We start from the raw sequence: 21,247 nt of genomic DNA, 5'->3' as shown, positions 1-21,247 counted from the left end.
TACTGACTCGATCTGTCGTTTGGAAATCAACCAGAGTGGATATGATCAAGTAAAACCCAAACATACCATAAAATATAAAAGAATCCAAAAAAAAAACATTCAAGATTCGAGTCAACCTACAAAAAAAAATATCCGATGAAAATTTTACCTCCGTATTTCATTAGTAAGTACCAAGTTATTAAGAAAAACATAAAGAAATCGAAGGACTACTCGGATTAGAGCTTTTCTTGTCGAAGAAGGTTTTTCGTCAAGATAGCGAGACTATAGAGCAAACCCAACTACGACTGCGACAACCAGCGGTATCAGCGAAAATGTTTACCAGATGATACTGGACGACCGTTAGTTTCAAGTTGAAGAGAAAGAAGAAGAATGTACTTGCCTTATACTGACTGAACAATTATGCATATGTAAGCTATTCGTGCATTTGCGCACTTTGGATCAAAAGCGCACTGGAATGAACATTTTCTAGGTCTTTTTGATGCAATTTAAGCTAAATGTGTCTGATTTTTTGCGTCGATTCAAAACTGTAGATATCTACGAGGATAGTCTCAGATATACCTGGCCTGACCTAGAGAAGGCTGTATTTGTTTGAGAAATACTACTGTATTCGAAAGTACACAATCTATACAGCGTGTGTTTCAAGTTTGAAGACGCTATATTGTTTAGTATTCGTTTGACAGCCGCCAATAGTGAACGTTTTCAGTGAACTAGATTCTACTCGGGGTAAGACTGCTCATTAACAGTATAATATTGGATAGCAGAGTGTAAACGAAGCCGTACTACCTGGTAAGACCAGCAGTGGTCGGCAAAATGAGGTGACGACACAAATCCTCAATCATAGCTGACTTAGTAGGCTTTTATTATTTATATGTTGAAGATGTTTCTCTAAAGTGTTTGGTAATGTTTCACAGAAATGAAGCTGAGTCTTTGTGCCTTTTCATAACCATGGATGATTCATGGGTCCATCACTTCACATCCGACACACCTTCTCCAAAGAAGGTAAAGACCGTTCCATATGCAAACTATCAACTGCGAGTATTGCAGAAATCAAGCAAAAACGGCCGCATTTGTCCAAGAAGAAAGTGTTATTGTATCAAAACAATGCACCAGCTCACACATTTGTTAATGCAATGGTCAAAATTAATGAATTGAAGTTTGAATTGCTACCCCGTGCACCCTATTTGCCAGATTTGGCAAATCTGATCCTCGACTTGAAAAAATTGCCAAACATCTTCCAAAAATGAAGAGCTTGTCGATTATTATTATAAAGAGGGTATCGAACTTATTGAACATCGCTGGGAAAAGTGTATGGAATGAAAATTTTTGTGTTTTCTTTATTGGACCGGGTACTTATGCGACCATTCTCGTATATACCTTCACGGGAGTAAAAAGTAGGGCTGAGTGTCTTTTCTCATCAAGTCCTCCTTCTAAAATTCTTTCAATTTATTTAGGTCCTTTATTTGTAGCTTGTAAGTTTCTTTGCTCTGTTCTCAGTCGCTTTGTAGATTTTTTCCATCCAGGTCTGTCACTATTTATCGCTATTATTGTTCTAATTTTTAATATTCTTCTTGTAATCCAAATGCCCGAATCATCCTAGTTGATTCGCTTATATGTATGTTTGTACAAGTTTTGTATTTAATATTTGTCTATATGTTTCGTTTTCGATGGGATCTTGTTCTCAATTTTCCGCAGGAAATCCAATTCCGATGTTAGTATTTTTTTCCTGGGTCTTTCTGACTTTGTCTATGTTTCGGAGCCATATATTAGAGTATAAATATAACTTATATTTCATAAATTTCTACTTTTATTTTCTTCGTTGTTTCATAGAAAAGAAGTTTTGATCCCGTTAAATTGGTTCCTTGTCTTAGTCATTAGCTTAACTAACTCATACTCATAGAGAATAAGATTCAAATGTTGATTTTAGTTGTTGTCTATAATCCGATATTGAATCGACCGAAATAAATAGCGAGTCAAAGAATATTTACATAATTTGTGCCTCGTTATAATATCTTTGGATTTTTTACGTGAAACTTCACTACCGATGACGATACTAATTAATTTTTCTTCTCTTTTTAATTGGTCGGCATAAATATTCAAATGGTGTATCTCGTATCTCAGAACAACGTTTTTTTTATGGTAAACCATGCTCAAATTTATAAATTTCCTTATCAAGATGCGTTTACTTAACGGTTCTCTATGTTTTTCTTATTTTTTGGAGGGATTAAATAACTTGATAATATGGGAAAATTACCTTATTAATGACATATCATTTGACAGGACATGGTAAAATGTGCGACGTATCCTGATAGAAAAATAGTGTTAACGAAGTTCATTTTCTTAATCGCTACAGATCGTTGTAGTGCTGCGTTGTCATTTGGAATCATGCAGTCATCTCCAACCCCATATTTCATAAAAAAAAAAACTAAGAACACTGTACAATTTTTTTATGAAAACTTAAATCGTTTGAAAAGAATTCCGTACAATACTCTTGATATTGACTTTGGCGTGAAACAAACTCGACTTTTTTACTGTATAATAAAATCAGTTACTCCTAAACTTCGCGAAATGTTAAAGTTCATTTAATTTATGGAAATTTCTCGAAAAATACGTTAGTCAATCTAAAATTTCATTCACTATTCGAATTACATGTCACAAATGTGACGCCAAATTATTTCCAGACAGATGTCCACTTGCTGAACATGTATTTTATGAAGGCTATTCTATGGATTATAAATTTACCGGATATTTTTTTTGTACCGATCTCTAATTGGACGGATTCCCATTTCAAAAATTAACAAAAAACAACAACAACAACAAACAGAAAATCAGAAATATATTCGATATTCTACTACAATTTTTCACATCTCAAGCTTTTCAATTAATAATGTAACCTCTAAGTTTTCGATATTTGTTTTTTGAGACTTGTCCATAAAATAAGGTTCCCAAAAAATTTTCACCATGGAATATGTGTTAATTGGCATTGAATAATAAAGAGTTTAAAGAGCTTAGACTTCCTTATATGCTCGAAATAATCATCGTTTAGTTCAAAGCATTTTTGAATGCTGTTTACCATCTTCTTTATGCCTGTAGAAGACTGCCGCCACGCTGCGAATATAGCTCCAAACCTCTTCTATCAGCTCTTCCTCTTCTTCGGTTGTGAATTGCGTCCCTCCCAAGAGTTTCCTTATTTAGGGAGGAGGGCCACTTCCACACGTTCTCATTTTCGGGATCTACCTTGCATGAACCTTGGCATGTCCTAACCGGTCTCTCACATTATTGTGGATGCAAAGCTTGTTCACATCGGAGATCATCTCGCTGAAGACCTGAACCATCACCTTTCGATCTTTCAGCATTGCTATTTCCACTATTGCAATCACTTCATTAGAAAACTATGGCGAACCAGAACGTTGTCGACATGGACGTCTATACACCCGTCTTTGAATTCTATGCACTATTTGCGCACATGTTGCACACTCCTACACGTTTCCTCGTACACCTCACACATTTGGAAATGAATTTCCACCGGAGGATCGTTTTTTGCATAATTAGCATGTTTTTTCAAAAATATCACAAAATTTAAGACACCGCAATTCTTAATTAATTAATTATCAGACGATGAATACATTAGTATTCGAAAGCCGGGAAATATATTAGAATTAGTATACTTGGTACTTAATTTTGCTACAATCCCACTACATATATCTTATATTAACTGGAGACTAGTCAATTTTTTAGATCCTGAGAAATTCTATACCGATTGCTTATTTCTAGATATTTAACTCTTCGAATTGACAATCTAATCAATCTTACCTGTGTACCCTTGCGCGCACGCGCACTGATAAGATTCCAATGACCTTAAAGTGCACGTGCCTCCGTTCATACACGGCCTCTGATCGCACGAATTGGCTATTCGGATTTCGCATAACGAAGCACTGAAACCGAGCGGACACGAACAAGTGAAACTCGGCGCTTCACCCGGAGATACGCGAACTTGACACGAGCCGCCATTTTGACAACGGGGGCCTTGCGAAGGATGACAAGGATTCGGATATTGGCAGTACTCTCCTACGTATTTTGAAGTACAACTGAAACAAAAATAAAAAAAAACGATTAATTCAATGTGATCACAATAAATATGTAGATGATGATATTAATTGAATAAGGAATGTGGTTTTTACGGTAGTTCTGCTTATTTGAATTTCTAATAAAAATAGTTTACATGATTGAAATCTTTTTACACTCCCCAATCGATTTGCATGCGTTCAACATCAATTATCTAGTATGTAATTTATACGAACAACATCGGAAACTTCCAAACAACAAATTTATTTAAATCTTATTACCTATCGGCCGTCCAAAATTGACGTTATTTTAATTTATGCATTGTGTTTTGTTTTTATAATTATTTTTTATTAGGATATTGACCCATTAATATTCAATTTTTATAACCCAATCATATCTATGCTTAGAAACTTTTGCTCTTCGAGATTCTTTCAGTTAATTATATAGAAGAAATATGGAAATACCTTCTGATCGCCTTAATGCGCGAAAGAACTGTCAAGGTTCGCTACGAGCAAAGAAAAATGTCGAAATTGAGAATATCCAAGATAGAGCATCCAAAAAAGGTATAAGGAACATAACAAGTCCTGATTTTTTAAGACCCTCATAGTTGCTTTTAATATTTTAACTGGTTTAAAGCGTTTCTCGCTAGTTTTTGACAATTGACAATCAACTAATATATCGATCCAGCCTCCGATACCTCAGAGAAAGAGTGCATCCTTCTATCTTTGTGAGTGACGATTACCGCTACGTGCACTTCGGTGATCCTTTGTGATAGTGACACTTTAGTGCTAGCATGCCAGTATTTTTGCAACAAGGAGAAACTGCAAATGTATCTGCGAAGACATTGGAAATAATAAGGTCACAGTGGAAACCTCGACCGGATTCATCACATTACCCACAGATTCAAAATAGGAGTGTTTAAAAAAAAAGATGTCGAGGATTCAGAATTTTCTTCCGGGTCAGTTGGTTTCCTTCAAATCAATCGACACCGTTATGAAACAGGAAGACGTATCCCACGGAGTTTTCAAATTCACTGGGATTGCCTGGATTATCATCTCACAATTTGCAGATAAAAATAGGATCAGTTGTAACTGGCTGTGAAATATGTGATGAATTACGTCATTGAGGCAACAATCATAAAGAGAAAATACAAAAAAGAGGATTTCTTGATCCCACGTATACCGATTATTCCAACGGATTTACTATTCGATTTTAAACGTTTACATATTCCGTTACGTCTGGCCACTGCGATGACTATAAATAAATCGCAAGGCCAGTCGTTGGAAATTTGCGAAATCAACTTGGAGTTTCCCTGTTTCACACAAGGACAATTATAGGATAAGGATTCCTTCTGTTTGTTTTAAAAAGACTTCTTTCGGTTTTTTTTTCTGTCATATTTAATTGAAGAAAGATCTCTAGTTAATAGTCAATAGAAGTTGGCCATCTTTATTCCATTTCTTGAATATCTTGAGTAAATATTTCACGTTACTCTTCACTCACGTGAAGAAGATTTTCTGGGGAAAGTCCAAATAGAAATGTGAAAAGTGCATTGTTATGCTTATATTAGAATCAAGAATCTTGTCAAAATGAAATGGGCATATACACTATCGGTCAAAACAAATATAACACACCAAATAAAAGTAACACGATCGGTTTTGATATTTATATTCATATAGAAAAGAATATAGTAATAAATAAAATAATGAAACTACAATCTGTAATTGTGTAATCGTCGTCTATTTGGTTCCTTTCGTTTTTCAGGATATTCCAAAGATGTAAAGTGAAAATAGGAGTTTCCAGTCCACTTTGTCCCACAACAACTTAATCCAATAACAACCCTTAATATTTTTTAAGCCTTTTTTCTTAAAACACTCTTCTTTTAGACCCAAAAATCACTCTATAAAACTCTTTCCTACTCTTCATGCGTTCAATAACATCTCCAGCGGTTGTGATTGTTGAATGTTTTCTATCGCCAAAGCTCCTGGTGGATGCATATTTTTTTCATGTTGTATTCCAAGGTGTGTCGAGGTATTTTTTATTCGTCGGCAATGGTACGATTATTTTACTGTCACGGGGTTAACTGGGACTAAACTACAATCATAAACACCGAAGAAATAGTTTACGTTTAAAGAATAATAAATAAACAAGCAAGTTCCACTTGGCGCACTTGCCGTCAAAAAATGCCCTCTTATAAAGTAAACAAATAAGGAAAACACTTTTATTTTTCGTTTTTCAGACACCTTTTCAGTCTTCGTTTGACGATATACAATTTAATAAATGGATTATCGAGGTCTGTAAAGATTTTTGACTTTTTTTACTCTACTTTGGTTGTTCGAGTATTCTGAATCGCTGATTTATACTCGACTCGAAGGACCAGACATGAATTTACTTTTTGGTAACCAATTTGATATTTATTTTACTTTATTAAATTTTTTCGGTACTTGATATTATAATTTCCATACCTAGTACAGTATTAAATTTATATATCGATAACTTAATAATCAACGTTTTCTCTCTAATAGAAACAAATCAAGATATCTGCGATGCTTCAGTATTCGTGACCAGATAAAAGGGATGCTACCTGAAATAATTGAATCCAGCAGAATGTCATTTGGATACTTTCTTCCGTGTATGTCTGTGTGTGTGTGTGTGTGTGTGTGTGGGTATATTCGAGAGTAAAGTGTACTGTGCCGCATTGTTCATTGCATAACTAGAATAATTGGACGGTGCTTGTTTACTGAGCGAAGAAGATTTTATCTTTTTCGTCAATCAAGACTATGTGTTAAAAGGGTATATTGACGTTTAAAATAAAACTAGTCGCTTCATCTTAAAATGTAAAAAAGTGCCGCTCGGTTGAATAGGATCATGAATTTAAATACCCGATGCATTTTTAAATAGGCAAATCCTTAAGTAGGAAACTTGGACTGCAGTTTGGTCAGTCAAAGAGTCAAAGTCAAATCGCTTTAATGTAAAGCAGTTGAAGCAATTGAAATTTTACGTGAAAATATTTTTAACATCTACACATTTACCTGATTTGGCCTTGTGTGATTGTCGGTTATGCTATAACTTAGAGAAACATCTACTTTTTTGAGAGTATTAGAAAGGATGAATAGTGATTTTGGAGCTCACTGTATCATCGCAATGTTCGAATTGTATCAAATATAAAAAAAATAATCGAATTGTTGGAGAATCCGTCCAAAGAAACTCAATCAAGCAATCATCAAACCGTTTAATAATTTCATTAAATTTATTTCTTGTCAAAAAGTCGAACGATCCATCATGGCAAATTACACGTGTCCAAGATACCGACATCGGTTCAGACCGATTCAGAAGCCATTAAAATCATAAATCTGAATTCCGCTACGGTAACAATTTGACATTAAATCGATTATTCGAAAAATTATAATTGCTTTCGCTAAAAAATGCCTCAAACTAAATATATAAATTTTTTTCTCAACTTTTTATTTCTTACACCTTTTTATATGATTTTCGTAAGAAATTATCTTGATTTTTGTTCTCTTTGTATTGAAAATCAGTATAAAATTTGACGTTTCGAACTATTTCAGTCTTTATCAAGATATAAATGTCACAAATTACGGTAACAATTTGACATTAAATCGATTATTCGAAAAATTATAATTGCTTTCGCTAAAAAATGCCTTAAACTAAATATATAATTTTTTTTCTCAACTTTTTATTTCTTACACCTTTTTATATGTTTTTCGGAAGAAATTATCTTGATTTTTGTTCTCTTTGTATTGAAAATCAGTATAAAATTTGACGTTTCGAACTATTTCAGTCTTTATCAAAATATAAACGTCACAAATTACGGTAATAATATGGTTTATTTAATAAAAATTCCAGCTTTCTTACAGTTCCACTATTTGGATTTTGTTCCAAAAACCATACAAGATGGGCCCAGTATTTTGCTATTGGACCTGCAAAACTTCTATTCATAGTAAAGCAAAAAAACAAAAAAGCCATATAACCTTCACTGTAAAGTTCAAGCACCCAATACGACAAATAACAACGACTTATTGAGTTTAGAAAACACTCTCCTCAATGTTCGAATGAAAAATATGACCATTTTTGTCAATGTCACAAAATGAAAGCTTTGTGTGCGTTCATAAAATTAGATAGTGTGGGATTAATGCAAATAGAACCGTCCTTGTGGAAGAGTACAATGTTGCCAGCAGTTTCGGCAAAATCGTAAGAAACGTTTTACTAAGCAAACTCCAATTATTTTTCAGTTTTATACCTATCCTAGATAAGGGATCATATTTTTTGAAATACTCTGTATATCGAAAGTCGTAGATTGAAATTTTGGCAGTTCCAATGTTGTGAAATGAACGTCCTTCCGTAATTAATCTATAGTTTTACTAGCGGCAACAGTGTTAATGAAAACGTCACTATATTACTGTCAATTATAAATGCTTGACATTTTTTGACATTTATTTCCACCGTCGTCATACTGATTGTCAAATAATTTTCGTTAATTTCTCTTATACTATGTTCTAAAGTTAAATGACGTCGAAATTAGAACAAGTTCTACAAATCCGACCGCCTGATGAGCTGCACTTTAAAGGCTATTTCAGCGATTCTATTACAGTTATTATGACCTTGATCAATCCTTCAGCTAAAAGGATTATGTACAAAATCAAAACAACGGCTCCGAAAAAATACTGCGTTCGACCTAATTGTGGTATTTTAAATCCGAACGAGATCAGCGAAATATCCATATCATTGCAACCATGTATGTACGAACCGACCGAGCGGGGTAAGCATAAATTTCTGGTTCAAAGCGCATTTGCTCCACCAGGAGAGGTTAATATGGAAAACATTTGGAAGGACATCATACCGGAACATTTGATGGAGTCGAAGTTGAAATGCACATTTGATATAGACTCTAAAGAAGAGTACCAATCGGGAGAACCATACGATTTCGTACCGGATACTGCTTCTACGCCTGTTGCAGCATCCAGTCAGAAAGTCACACACGAAATATTAACCAATATACAAAGAGAAGAAGATTCTATTTTGAAGATGGAGAATCAGAAGTTGCGGGATCAGATCATGAAGCTTGAAATGGAGAAACAAGCTTCGCTCTCTCCGCTTTGTATAAAAGACGGTATAGCGCAGATTTCTTTTAACTGGATGCACTTTTGTATATCGGTGGTTGTAGGGATTGTAGGTATCATTTTTGGGAAATATTGGCTTTAAAAACTATTTTATATCAGTGAGTTAAATTTATAAATAAAACTTAAAACTATCTGTTTATTTTTTTTATTAAACTATAACTATAGATCTTTGTACTCTAGTTTTATTTTAATTATATACAGGGTGTCCCATGACGAGCTAAAACTATCTGTATATGGCAAAATACTTATAGTAAAATCATGAAAATTTCCGTTTCTACCGGAACTTTGTTATTTTAAACTATATATTAATACATATTTGAAATCTACGTAAAATTTTAGTATACTTTTGTCTAAGAACTTTTTTCGAAAAATGCATAGTTTTCAAGTTATTAATTTTTTTGTAAAAAATTTGCCCATTTGAAACCCTTATAAATTATTTTTTTACGAGGATACCCTTAAATATATGAAAATGGTTATTGTTCGTTTGCTTTTTGTAGGGTTGGACGTATTTGAATCTATATTGAAAAATTTTTCATTTTATACAGGGTGTGTATAAAGCGTGTTCAAAATTATATTGCATCTCCAAAAATTCACAGAAAATATTCAATATCTGGATAAAGATTAGGTTTAGTTATAGAAAAGTATGCATGAATTTGAATGCATGAATTTGTCTTATTTTTTACCCCTGAATGCATTAAAATAGAAAAAACCGGATGGTTCTATTTAAAAAAATAAAGAAATTTGCTATTCATGAAGTTAAACTTTGAACACTCTTTATACACACCCTGTGTAAAATAACAAAATTTTAAACATATCTTCATGGGTATCCTCGTAAAAAAATAATTTATAGGGGTCTGCAACGGCCAAAAAAAATTAATAACTTAAAAACTATGCATTTTTCGAAAAAAGTTTTTAGACAAAATTATACTAAAATTTAACGTAGATTTCAAAAATGTATTAATATACAGGGTGCTCCATTTAAAATTACAAAGTAGGCCATCTTTGAAAATATTTTAGTTAGAAAGATCGTATCCGAAAACTTCAAAATTTTCATGATTTTACTCTAAGTATTTTGCCATATACAGATAGTTTTAACTCGTGGGACACGCTATGTAAGTCACATGTTATTTTCCAAAAAAGTTTTTTATTATAAACCCAAATGGCATAATTAAATCTATTAACGTTCACAGAACAATTTTCGGTACTGGTGCTCAAAATAGTTTATACGAGGGTTGATACCTAAGTTTTGAGATAGACAAATATGGATATGGATTTATTAAGATCAATACATTTTTGCATGCGTGCATGAATCAATTGTCGAAGCATTTTTTTAAGCGATTGGCAAATTATGCGGTATCCAACGCGAACAAATCTTTTTGAGAACCAAATGTTTATGCAATTGTAAATGTATGCGAGTGGAACTAATGTCCAAATATATCTCAATCTAACGGTATGTCACTTGACGATTTTGGACGACCTCTACGAAATTTATCCTGCAGCGAAGATTGAATTGAACCATTAAATACGGATAACCAGCGAAAAGTCGAAAAGAGTTGATCTGTACATTGCTGTTGGTTCAATCCACGTCGAAAGTCATAGATCATCTCACGCGATTTAATTCCATTTTTTGGCCAAGATGGATTTTTCTAGCAATGTCTGATTTGACATATTCATATCTCAAAACCTTCGTATAAATGTAAGTTAAGTATATGGAGACGTCATATTTCATTCCAATCGAATATTTTGAAGGTTACAAGAATAGTTATATAAGCTGATATGAAACTTATACAGCCCTTAAACAGAAAGCAACTTCTGTGTATAAACGATGCGAAAAACGGTACTTGTGGACCTATTGAATGACTTTCACGTTTTCCTTGAAGCTCCTGACAAACAACAATAAAGTTGTTTATTGTTAATTCATGGAAAGTTATGCACTTAGCAAGAATGACCTGGATATACCTCATTAAGATTGTCTATTAAATTTTATAGAAATTGATTAGAGCAGGATCGTTATTATCAAACAACCAGTTACGTACATTGCTGGACATAGGCTTTCCTTGATCTTTAGCAGCTCAGGATTTGGTCCTGTTTTGACATAAAATATCACCATCACCGCAAATTCGCTTGTTGGATGTTGAGGTTGGAGCAATATGTCCAGAGTAACGTGGCGAATTAGTTTTAGAAAACTAAAATTATCTAGAAAACGACCTAAAACTCTGTTGATCAGCAATCTCGTCAAGTCTATTTGTTATGGGATTATTAAACAGAATTTTTGGATTGTAATGATGTTGTCAAGCATACTCTTCTCTTATCTTCAGTTTTTATAAGTTTATAATCTGGTTGGATAGATTCTGAAGCCTGCATTTTTCAAAATATTTCACGCAGAAGCATTTACCGTGATATAGCCGAATGTGAAGACGGAAAACTATATCTGAACATCCCAAAAAGTGGAAAACCAAGAATTTTTACCGAGAAAGAGCAGAGAGACTGATCAGTTAAGCAAAAGTCAGAGTCAGGATTTCCGTGAGAAAATTACATCATAGAAAAATACATCAAAAAGTACCGTATCTTGTGAATTTGCAAGAAATGATCAAAAATACCGAAAAAGACGAAAGTGTCTTTAATATACCCCAAACCAATTAGCACGAATACCAAGATGATGTCGTCAACTAAATCGGACACATTGAAAAATACTTCACACTTGCCAATTCGGAAATCAAAGGAAAAGATCGTTTTTATACGGAAAAATTAGAAGAGTTCCTTATCTAAGTAAAATATAAAGAAAAAGCAAATATCGCTGATAAAGTTCTAGTCTGGTGTACAATTTTGACTCGAGGAAGGAGAAAGCCGTCGATGCTCAAAGGTATATTAATAACTACATCACTAAATTAGTTTAAATTGTACGTTGGAGACGATATAGCCAATGTTTTGACCAGTCTTAACGTCCTGCCATTATAGAAGGGCAACATACCTCTTGTATCAAAATAAATATCTCATAATTTACCACAGGACCGTCCCATTGAAGATTTTTGAGCACTTTTATCTGGTGAAATGTATTATGGGGTTGGTAAGCCGAAAATAAGAACAATTACGACGTAGAATTTCTAGAAAAAGATGTTCAAGTCGTCCAAGACCTTATGAGAGTTCCAGTTATTAACATTATTAGTTACTAAGCCGTTAATTATGGCAAATAATTTTCATTAATGATGGTTATCCCAGAAATATATAGTTTGATATTTTATGCCATACGTCTAAATCAAACTCGTGGTCTCTTTCACATGGATTTTTTTAAAAATAAAAATATCACAGTCTGTTTATTAACCTTTGATGCATTTATTAAAAATTTGATAGGGTCTGTTGTTGATTAAAACAAAACTTAAAAGCCTGCCTTCGCACCACTCCACTTTTGATAAAGTTTATAAAAAATCCATTCAGTATAAAACTCTCATGATGTTTTTTGTATTTCAATCTTAAGATTCCATTAGTGTGGTGAGTTATAATTATTCGAATCGTTTTAAATATACTCAAGTAAGACACCATTAACCATTTTGGTATTCGGCTAAGTTATCATTTGCTTTTAGTGATAATGTTATATATTATGTTGTTTGTTTGATATGAATGAAGCGAATAATGATGCAGTCAAGTGAATAAGTGGACACAATTCACGATTTTCATAATAAATGGCACAAATTATCATAACAACTAATGAGGTTGAAAATTGGTTAAGATTAAGTCGGAAAAACTCTACCACCGAGAAGGTAAATCGCCGGTAAAATTACGAAGAAAGATAAAACTGAAATCGATACACAACGAGACAATTGGTGTGATAAAGATTAACACTTAAACTGGCAAGATATTAACCAACGACTTTTTTTCTTGTTTCCATGTTTTCCTATCATTTAGACTTCAAGTGAGATGTCAGAAAAAATTTTTGAACCATATGTTCCAATAAGGTATCATATATGATATCTTGGTGGTTTAGGGAGAACTGGGATTTATTATTATTTAGCTAAAAATTTCTAGAATTTAGCTGAAATCACATTTTTGGCTTCCTTTTTTCACGTTTAGATTGTCTTTTTAATTTTTTTTCTTCAAATTAAATATTAATAATTTTTGCGGAAGCCATTTACTTTAGATAGTAATTAGTTTTAATTGCTTTTGTTATATATAACAGAATTTTGGTTTAAATAAGGGTAAGACAAGCCCCGTGGCCATTCAATCATATCAGTTAGATGAGATCGATAATTTAAGATAACAATGCATCTTTGCTCGAAATTATTTTATTAAAAATAATATGAAAATACACGAAATAATATAATAAATATCAATAAACAATTTAGTTTTAAAAAGCGTATTAATTTTGTTTAAAAAAAGTCATTTTAGCTTTTACTGTAAGCGGGCAAAGTAACAAATATAATACGTTCACAAAATGCATTTTCTATAAATGTTATCACGATTTTTCCTTTCCATAATTGCATTCAATACAGTATTATGAAGGTAAGACAATTTACCGCGTACAATAACAAAAAAAAATTACATTTTTAGGAAGAGACGCCATTTCACTGATGATATGTAAGCTATTGAAGGTTTTTGTTGATAAATGCTGTTATAACTTTCGTTGGACGTAAAACAGTGTGACCAACACATTCACAATGAAATTCCCTTGCCCTGAGAAAAAGAACCAGGTTCGTAGGTTTACCGCCGATTTTTAAAAAAATTATTGAACAGATGGTATCATATATGATACCATGCCCGTTTAAGGGTTAAGGATTATGCGGAGGAATCTTTATAGTATCGCTAGATATTATGTATTGATACTAAACCATTTGCTCTATCCGAGTCGAAACGGCGAAACATAAAATACGAGAGACTTGCTCCACCACTAATTGGGCTAGATTTCGAAAAATTTGCCTAATTAAGTGGTACTTTACATATAATAATCAAATTTTTCAATAAATTTTTCTCATTTTTTATCTGACAAATTTTAGTTTATCTTTTAAAATACGATGCGAGGAAAAGTGGAAACTTTGTTTTGAAAAAATGTCTGTAAGTCCGGTTTTGTTTAGCCGATTTTTATAAAATTGTTACTTGTCAAAAAGGCTTCTATTCAGCAGTACAAAATACATAAATTCTATAGGCAGCTTGACATGGTACAAGAAAACTTGCAATTTTTTTAAAAGTCAAAATATTTCATAGATTAATATTGGGCTCTTACTACTACCACCACTAACAAAAATTCAGTAAATAAATTAAACAAATTCCTATAATTTATATTTAATATTTTAAGTGATTTAAATATGAAAATAACAGGCGGGTTTTTACGCAAAAAGTAACTAGACTTCTCCCTGGAATTGCACCTTGCACGCAATAAACATATCATCAAATCGATAATGTTGCAATTGCGAGATTTTGTATAAAACCAATTGACGGAACTTCATCTGCGCATGCTTTTGATCAAGAAATATCACGTATTGCATTGCATTGCACGTTTTATTGTAACATGTCATGGGGCCTTAAGCAAATGCTACAGGGTGTTGTTCTGTATGGTTTAGATATTGTGATTTCTCTTCACAAATTTGAATAGAAGCAAGAAATATTGAGTAGGTCTCATAAAATATAAGTTTTGCGCTGAGATCAGTTTCCAAAGAACTGAACTTATCCACCTACTTAACAATCTATTATGCCCTTATTGGGAAGCATCTAGGGTACGTGTGGTGCGACTCAATTTGAGCGAATCTTCAAACTACTTTGTCCTTTACTCGTACTAAATAGCGGTCTCACTGCAGGGACTTCATTAAAAGATTAAAAATTCTGACTCTTCCTTCCTTATTCATCTTTTAATCCCTTTTCCTAATTCGTGATCACGCTTCTCCAATTTCAGAAGAGCACGACCTTTACCTACCTACTTCACGTTCAGAATTAGTTAAGGGCTCAATATTTTACAATGCAAAAAATGCACAATCATTTGCCAATTGAAATCAAATCTTAAATCCGGACACCACGCTGCATATTAATTTACTTTTGCCATGGACTATTACTTATTACTATTTCCTATAATTTTGTTTGTTTTTGTTTACATATTGTAACAATTTTTCGAATTTCTCTCTTTCTCTCAATATAACTCCAGTCTAGTAAATGGAAAACAAACTAAATCATTTAAGTTCCGCCGAAGAAGACTCGACAAATAAAATAATCCTAATTATAAATATATTATAAACTTGTAATTTCACACATAACCTCAAATAGAAAAACAAAATAGTAACACAGGAATTATTACAGTAAAATAAAAGATGAAAACGGTCTTTAACCAAACAAACACACCTTAATTTATGTTTGTTTACTACTTGATTACATTGTGTTGACCATAAAAATGTGAACCCTACTTAAAACTGAAAAAAATATATATTTCTCAGTTTGTTTACCGAAGTGACAGGACTTACGTTCGGTATCCGAGCGATCCATTAAAATGTTTTAAACAGAGATGGAATCGTGAAAAAAGTCAGTTTATAACCGCATTCATTTAAATTGTCACCCTTTCAGATATTCTTTCAACTTTATAAAGACTGTTGTTCTGTATAAGTGTACACTCAGTATATTAATTATATTTATACGAATGTTATTTCGTACGAATATACTCGAGGTGTAACTTGAAAAAATATTTTAACCCTCTACTAAAAGTAGTGATACGCCTATGGATTACGAATGCTTTATTATTTTAATACTCTCTCATTCATAAAAATAGGCTATAAAATATGCACAAAAAATTTTATGGTACTTTTTTAAAAGGTATAAATTTGTTGAAATATTTTTTTCTTATCTTAGAATACTGAAAATTAAATAAAGTGCTGATATACAGGATGTCCTGCATAAGAATCGATACAAAGTCGTATAAGGGAGCCCAAAATATAACTATTGTAGGTTATTTACCTGTATAGATGAATAGTATCAAAATAGGGTCAAATTTCGAAAAAAAAAAAATTTCTTTACAACCTAACTTAAAAATACCAAATTTGGTACACTATATAGAACTGTTGAGCGTCTGATCTGTGTTGGTCTTTTGTAAAAAATATGAGATTATAATAAAAATCAATGTTTGAATAACAGCGTGTCCTCAATTTCCACGTATCAAAACAGCACATGCCTCCAAACAAAAATTCCGATAAAATTTAGCGTGATTTGTGTTCGAAATTGTTGAAGAAGATTATCAAGCTCCTGTATGGTGTTTGGAATTCAGATTAGGCGATACGTGTTAAAACGATAGATATAGATCAATGTGATGATGATCATTATCATCAATATAAAAATCAACTGAACAACAACTAAAACAAATTCCTGCTCAGACCATAAATATACTTTTTTGGCCACAAAAAAGTGTCAATGTATTAAACCATTTCATCTATGAAGATGGCGTTCCTCTATTCATTACTTCGTGTACTAAATTTTGTGTTGCCAATACGTGGGAGGAGTCAATGGTATTCTTCTCAAAAACATTACGGATTCTTCTCTTAAATGTTGAAATTTTGAGGGTTCTACTAGGTTATTTACGAGCCATATATATTAGGTAACGATTACCAATGGCGATTGTTACTCTGGTTCTCCTGACTTCGTATTTCAGTTTCCTGGAGCTGATTAAGCATCGTCGAAATTATATTTTGAAACATATTTGGTCCTTTTGCAATATCTGTTTTTGTCGAACCCGCTTCATCGAAACAAATAGCCCCAAAAGACTTTTTTTTCTTATTATGTATGTATGAACAAAATAACTATGTTTACGGGTTGAACCGCGTTGGATTTTCGAAAATTCTCGACGTTTCGGCTCCCTCTTTGAAGCCATAATCAAGAGAATGGGTAGGGATATGTTGGTTATTCGTTCATTGGTTAGAATTTATCCTATTTCGTGGTCTCAATCTGTCTATTCCACGCAACGAATCCCCCCAGTTTCCTGGTTGATTCCAAGGCCTCAATCTGCTTACTCCTTGGAATTTCATCAAGGAAATGGAAAGCATCAAGAACATCAACACACTCACTGCTAGTATTGTGGTAACCCAAGTTAGTTGAACCTAGTTCTTTTGTTCATAGTTCTTGGTTTGTCGAGATAATTTTAGATTTGGCCCTAATGAAGAAAAAATTTTTCTCTACAGGACTAGGATTTGGGTGATATTTGTGAAGTGTTAGTTCTCTCATGTGCGTGTCTGCCTATCACCGCGTGAGGGATAAAAATTGAAAATAACGGTTGCAAAAAATGGAGCGAGATAGATAAATGAAAACAAATTTTTATAATTGGATGTAGTTTTATTGTTTTTCAGAATATTCTCCATTAAGATCAATACACTTTTGAACGCACTTGAACCAATTGCCGAAACATTTTTTCCATTCCGATTGAGGTACCTCCACAACATGTGATTTGAATGCATCAACTGCGTCTTCGGGTGTAGAAAAACGTTGACCTCGCAATTTATTTTTGATTTGCGGGAATAAGAAGAAATCATCGGGTGCCAAACAAGGACTGTACGGTGGATGACCCATCGATTTGAAGTTTCGACTGTTCAAAAACGTTTTTATTTGAACTGATGTGTGGGAGCTCACATTGTCGTGATAGAGAGTCATTAGTCTTCTGTGATGTCTCCAAACACTTCTGGCAAACAAATGCTGATGTACCATTCAGAATTGACAGTTCCACGTAGCTCTAATGGAAAGTTGACGACGTGTCCAGTTATTTCGATAAAACAGGCGACCAATTACTTGAAGTGAATCGTGCGCAACAACTGTTGTTAGATTTGGGTCGTCTTGAAATACTTATACAGTCGATTGTTATTTAGCTTCTAATTCATATGCATAGATCCATGATTTGGCGCCTGTCTTATACACGTATTTTGAAGTACCGCCATTGAATTTTTTCATCATTTTTTGTGCGATTTGTATCCAAAGTGAGCAAATATTTTTGACAGCCAAATGTTCATGTAATATTGAATATATGCAAGTTGAACTAATGCCTCAATCTGGCACAACAGGCAATTTTGAACGACCTTCACAAAATTCATCCTGCAGCGAAGTGCAGCCACGGTTGAATTCGGAAAACTTATTCCAAATAGATTTATTTATTACCGAATACAGCTCAACTTAGAATTATCTTTAAATTTTGTTAAATTCTCATTAAGAAAAAATAACACCTTCACTATTTACATTAAAGAAATTTCTATGGAGAATATTATTTATGGTCGTTGCATTTTTTATTCTATAAATAATTTGAGCCCGATCCTGCAATCCAAATAGAATGCAGATACTTATATCTCTTCTACCTGTTGAAAAAGGTTAGTACTTACACACGTACCGGCTTTTGTAGTATTTGCCCAAGTGGGTAGGGTACGTTTTATACCATTATGGTCTAGGATGATCATTTTATACATTTAGATGTATGATTTAGATTAAGAGAACTCAGGTAGAATTGGTGCTTTTGATAAATAAATATGAATAGTCACTATAACGTGCCATTTCAAGGAAGAATCTCATTAAATTTATTTCTATATTTAAATATACGGGGGCGATTTGAAGGAAAAATTACTTCAATATTGTTAATGGTTAAAACCGCCGTTCTTCGATTATTCTGCAGTTGTGCAGACATCTTTTCAAAGTTACTTAATGTATCTTATACACACAATACTGAAAGAATGTTAGAGAAATAAATATCTTTCAATGTTGTTGTCGAGTTGATTAGTGGATGTATTCGTTTTGTCATGGAACTGCTCCGGATCCGCTGAGGTATGATTATAATGTGTCTTTAACGATCTGAGCCAGTTGAGATGACCTGTTGGTCGTTCTAACTGAGCTATTCCCTTGAAGTGGTAATTCTTTTACAGAATCTTGTAATGACGCTGCGGTCAATAATCAAATAAATCATATAAATATGTGAAGTTCAAGGTGCTAATTGTTTAAGGCACGTGTCAGAATTGGTATAAAAAATTCCGTTCTGGAGATTTTTTCCTCAAAAATTTGCAATATTCTGGTTGATGATGACCAAATTAAAGTCAAAATTGAAGAGGATCGTCACATAACTGTTCGAGAAGTTTGGGCTAATTAAGAAGCTTGGTATTGAAATTTATTTAACACGAAGATCCTTTCTTGAAAAGAATCATCCTGTACAGTAAAATAGTTCGAAAAGTATCATGGAGCAAAATGATGAACCAGCACAAACCACATCGAAAGCTCATAATGTCATTTTGGTGAGATTTTCAAGGTGTTGTGTTTTACGAGCTGCTTCCAAGGAACCAAATAGTTGATTGTGATGTTTACTATCAATATTTAATGAAACTGGATGATGGAATCACAGAAAAACGGCCAGAATTGTCAAATCGGAAAGGTTTAGTGTTCCGCAATCAAACATCTTTGCCAACTCGTGGGAAAATATTGGAGCTTGGCTGGGAAGTGATGCCACATTCTCCATACAGCCCAAATCTGCAATATCTGAAGTTTGCAGAATTATTTGAATGGTTAAACTTTCACAAATGACGATGACTTTCAATCGCAACTTGTTCAGTTTTTTACTGATAAAGACCAGAAATATGGGCGCGGAATCGTGAAGCTGAAAGAAAGATGGCAAAAGGTCATTGAGCATAATGGAAAATATATAATTGATTAAAAACTATTCTCTATGAAAATAATATTTTAAAGCAAACAGATACATTCCACAATTCTATCTGGTTTTGCCACATCGGTTTCGATACATTTTTTCAGTAAACGTCACTTGGCTGTCATTATACCGAAAGCAAATTTCACGCATCTTCTAGCCATGGATAGTCTGTAGCTGAAAATCTCTTGAAGTTTTGAATGCAGTTGTATGAAGTAAATTCTATGGGTGACGGCGAAGTTCAAAGTTAGATCGGATCAGTCAAGGACGAGACCTGAATGAAATCAATATGTTAATCTTGGCCACCACGTAGTCCTGAACTAAATTCAATAGAGCACTTTGGAATATTCTAAAAATTAGTTTGGCATCTTCTTGTATTTACAATAATAAGCCTTCGAAAGTGTAAAATGGAATCAAGTTCACTTTAACAACTGGAAGTTGTTATGGAAACTCGAAGAGGCTGTATCGTTTATTTTTTGTAAATGGGGTTTTGTGGATTTTAATGACTTCAAAGAGCTACTAAACAAATGATCTACGTCCATTTTGGACTATTTTTAGAAAACAGGAAGGTACGATTTGGTACGTGCTAAATTCTAATAACGAATCTCAATGCCTTTTAATTTTTCGTAATTTTATAGTTTACAAAATTTGTAAAAATATTATAAGAAAAATTTTCTCATTCTGGAACTTGTTTTCTATTTATTTAATAAATGGAAAAAGGATATTTATTTGTGCTTTGAGGTATCGATATACAGAAAGTCATTCTCCATGTCGGGAAAGAATTTTTTGAAAAATTATTTGGTTTCTCATAACTTTTGTAAAAATAATATATTTCACTATAAGGGAGGAAAATTGACGTTAAGTGGATTTTAATGAGTTTAAGAGCTACCAAAGTAAAGAAATATATACAGAAAGTCCCTTTCAAAAAAATAAGGTTATATTTAATATATTCATTGCCCCTTTCGTGAAAGATTTTTTGGAAAATTATTTGGTTTCTCATAACTTTTATATAAATAGTTTATTACACTATAAGGGACGAAAGTTGAAGTTTCCGCCCTGCGCATAATTATTCTCGAGGCCAAGCCGAAAGCGTAGGACCGAGATTTCAACTTTCGGCCCGTGTAGTTTATACGATTTCTCTTCATATCCGGTCAATTGACAGCAATTAAAAATTTGTTGAAGTTATAGAATAAATAGTCCTTATTTACGAGTGCAATTTAGCATAACAAATTTTTTGTTTTAGCTGTTATACAGGGCGCTCGAGTACTTCTTAAAGAGAATAAACGTAAAACCTTCCTCCCTGCTACTATGTTTGATTCTATTTCTTACCTTGATTGTCGAAAACAATTTGTAAGAACAAATGGTAAAGTTTCAAGTAAATTGCCATCTGGCAGTGATATATTTCAGGATTCAGTTTGGAATC

At 33.1% G+C, this 21,247-nt stretch overlaps 2 protein-coding genes across 3 annotated transcripts in view; one reads left to right on the top strand and one right to left on the bottom strand.

The window, feature by feature from the left end:
* LOC130899596 (neurogenic locus Notch protein) overlaps window positions 1–21,247 on the bottom strand; it is a 262,147-nt gene that overhangs the window by 144,909 nt on the left and 95,991 nt on the right. For both annotated transcript variants that reach the window (XM_057809656.1, XM_057809657.1), the window contains exon 3: window positions 3,811–4,085. In XM_057809656.1, the coding sequence (XP_057665639.1) occupies window positions 3,811–4,085 (275 nt within the window). The remainder of the gene's footprint in view (window positions 1–3,810; window positions 4,086–21,247) is intronic.
* On the top strand, window positions 8,499–9,333 carry LOC130899598 (vesicle-associated membrane protein-associated protein A-like). The gene has a single exon (XM_057809658.1). It carries the CDS (start codon window positions 8,587–8,589, stop codon window positions 9,280–9,282), a length of 696 nt encoding a protein of 231 aa, XP_057665641.1. The 5' UTR covers window positions 8,499–8,586; the 3' UTR covers window positions 9,283–9,333.

The sequence above is a fragment of the Diorhabda carinulata genome, chromosome 11, assembly GCF_026250575.1.
Source record: "Diorhabda carinulata isolate Delta chromosome 11, icDioCari1.1, whole genome shotgun sequence".
In the NCBI taxonomy this organism is placed as follows: Eukaryota; Metazoa; Arthropoda; class Insecta; order Coleoptera; family Chrysomelidae; genus Diorhabda; species Diorhabda carinulata.
This window is presented reverse-complemented; position numbering and strand designations above follow the sequence as displayed.

Bases quoted from the DNA above. Each gene is read 5' to 3' on its own strand.
- LOC130899598 (XM_057809658.1), top strand. From the start codon at position 8,587: ATGACGTCGAAATTAGAACAAGTTCTACAAATCCGACCGCCTGATGAG.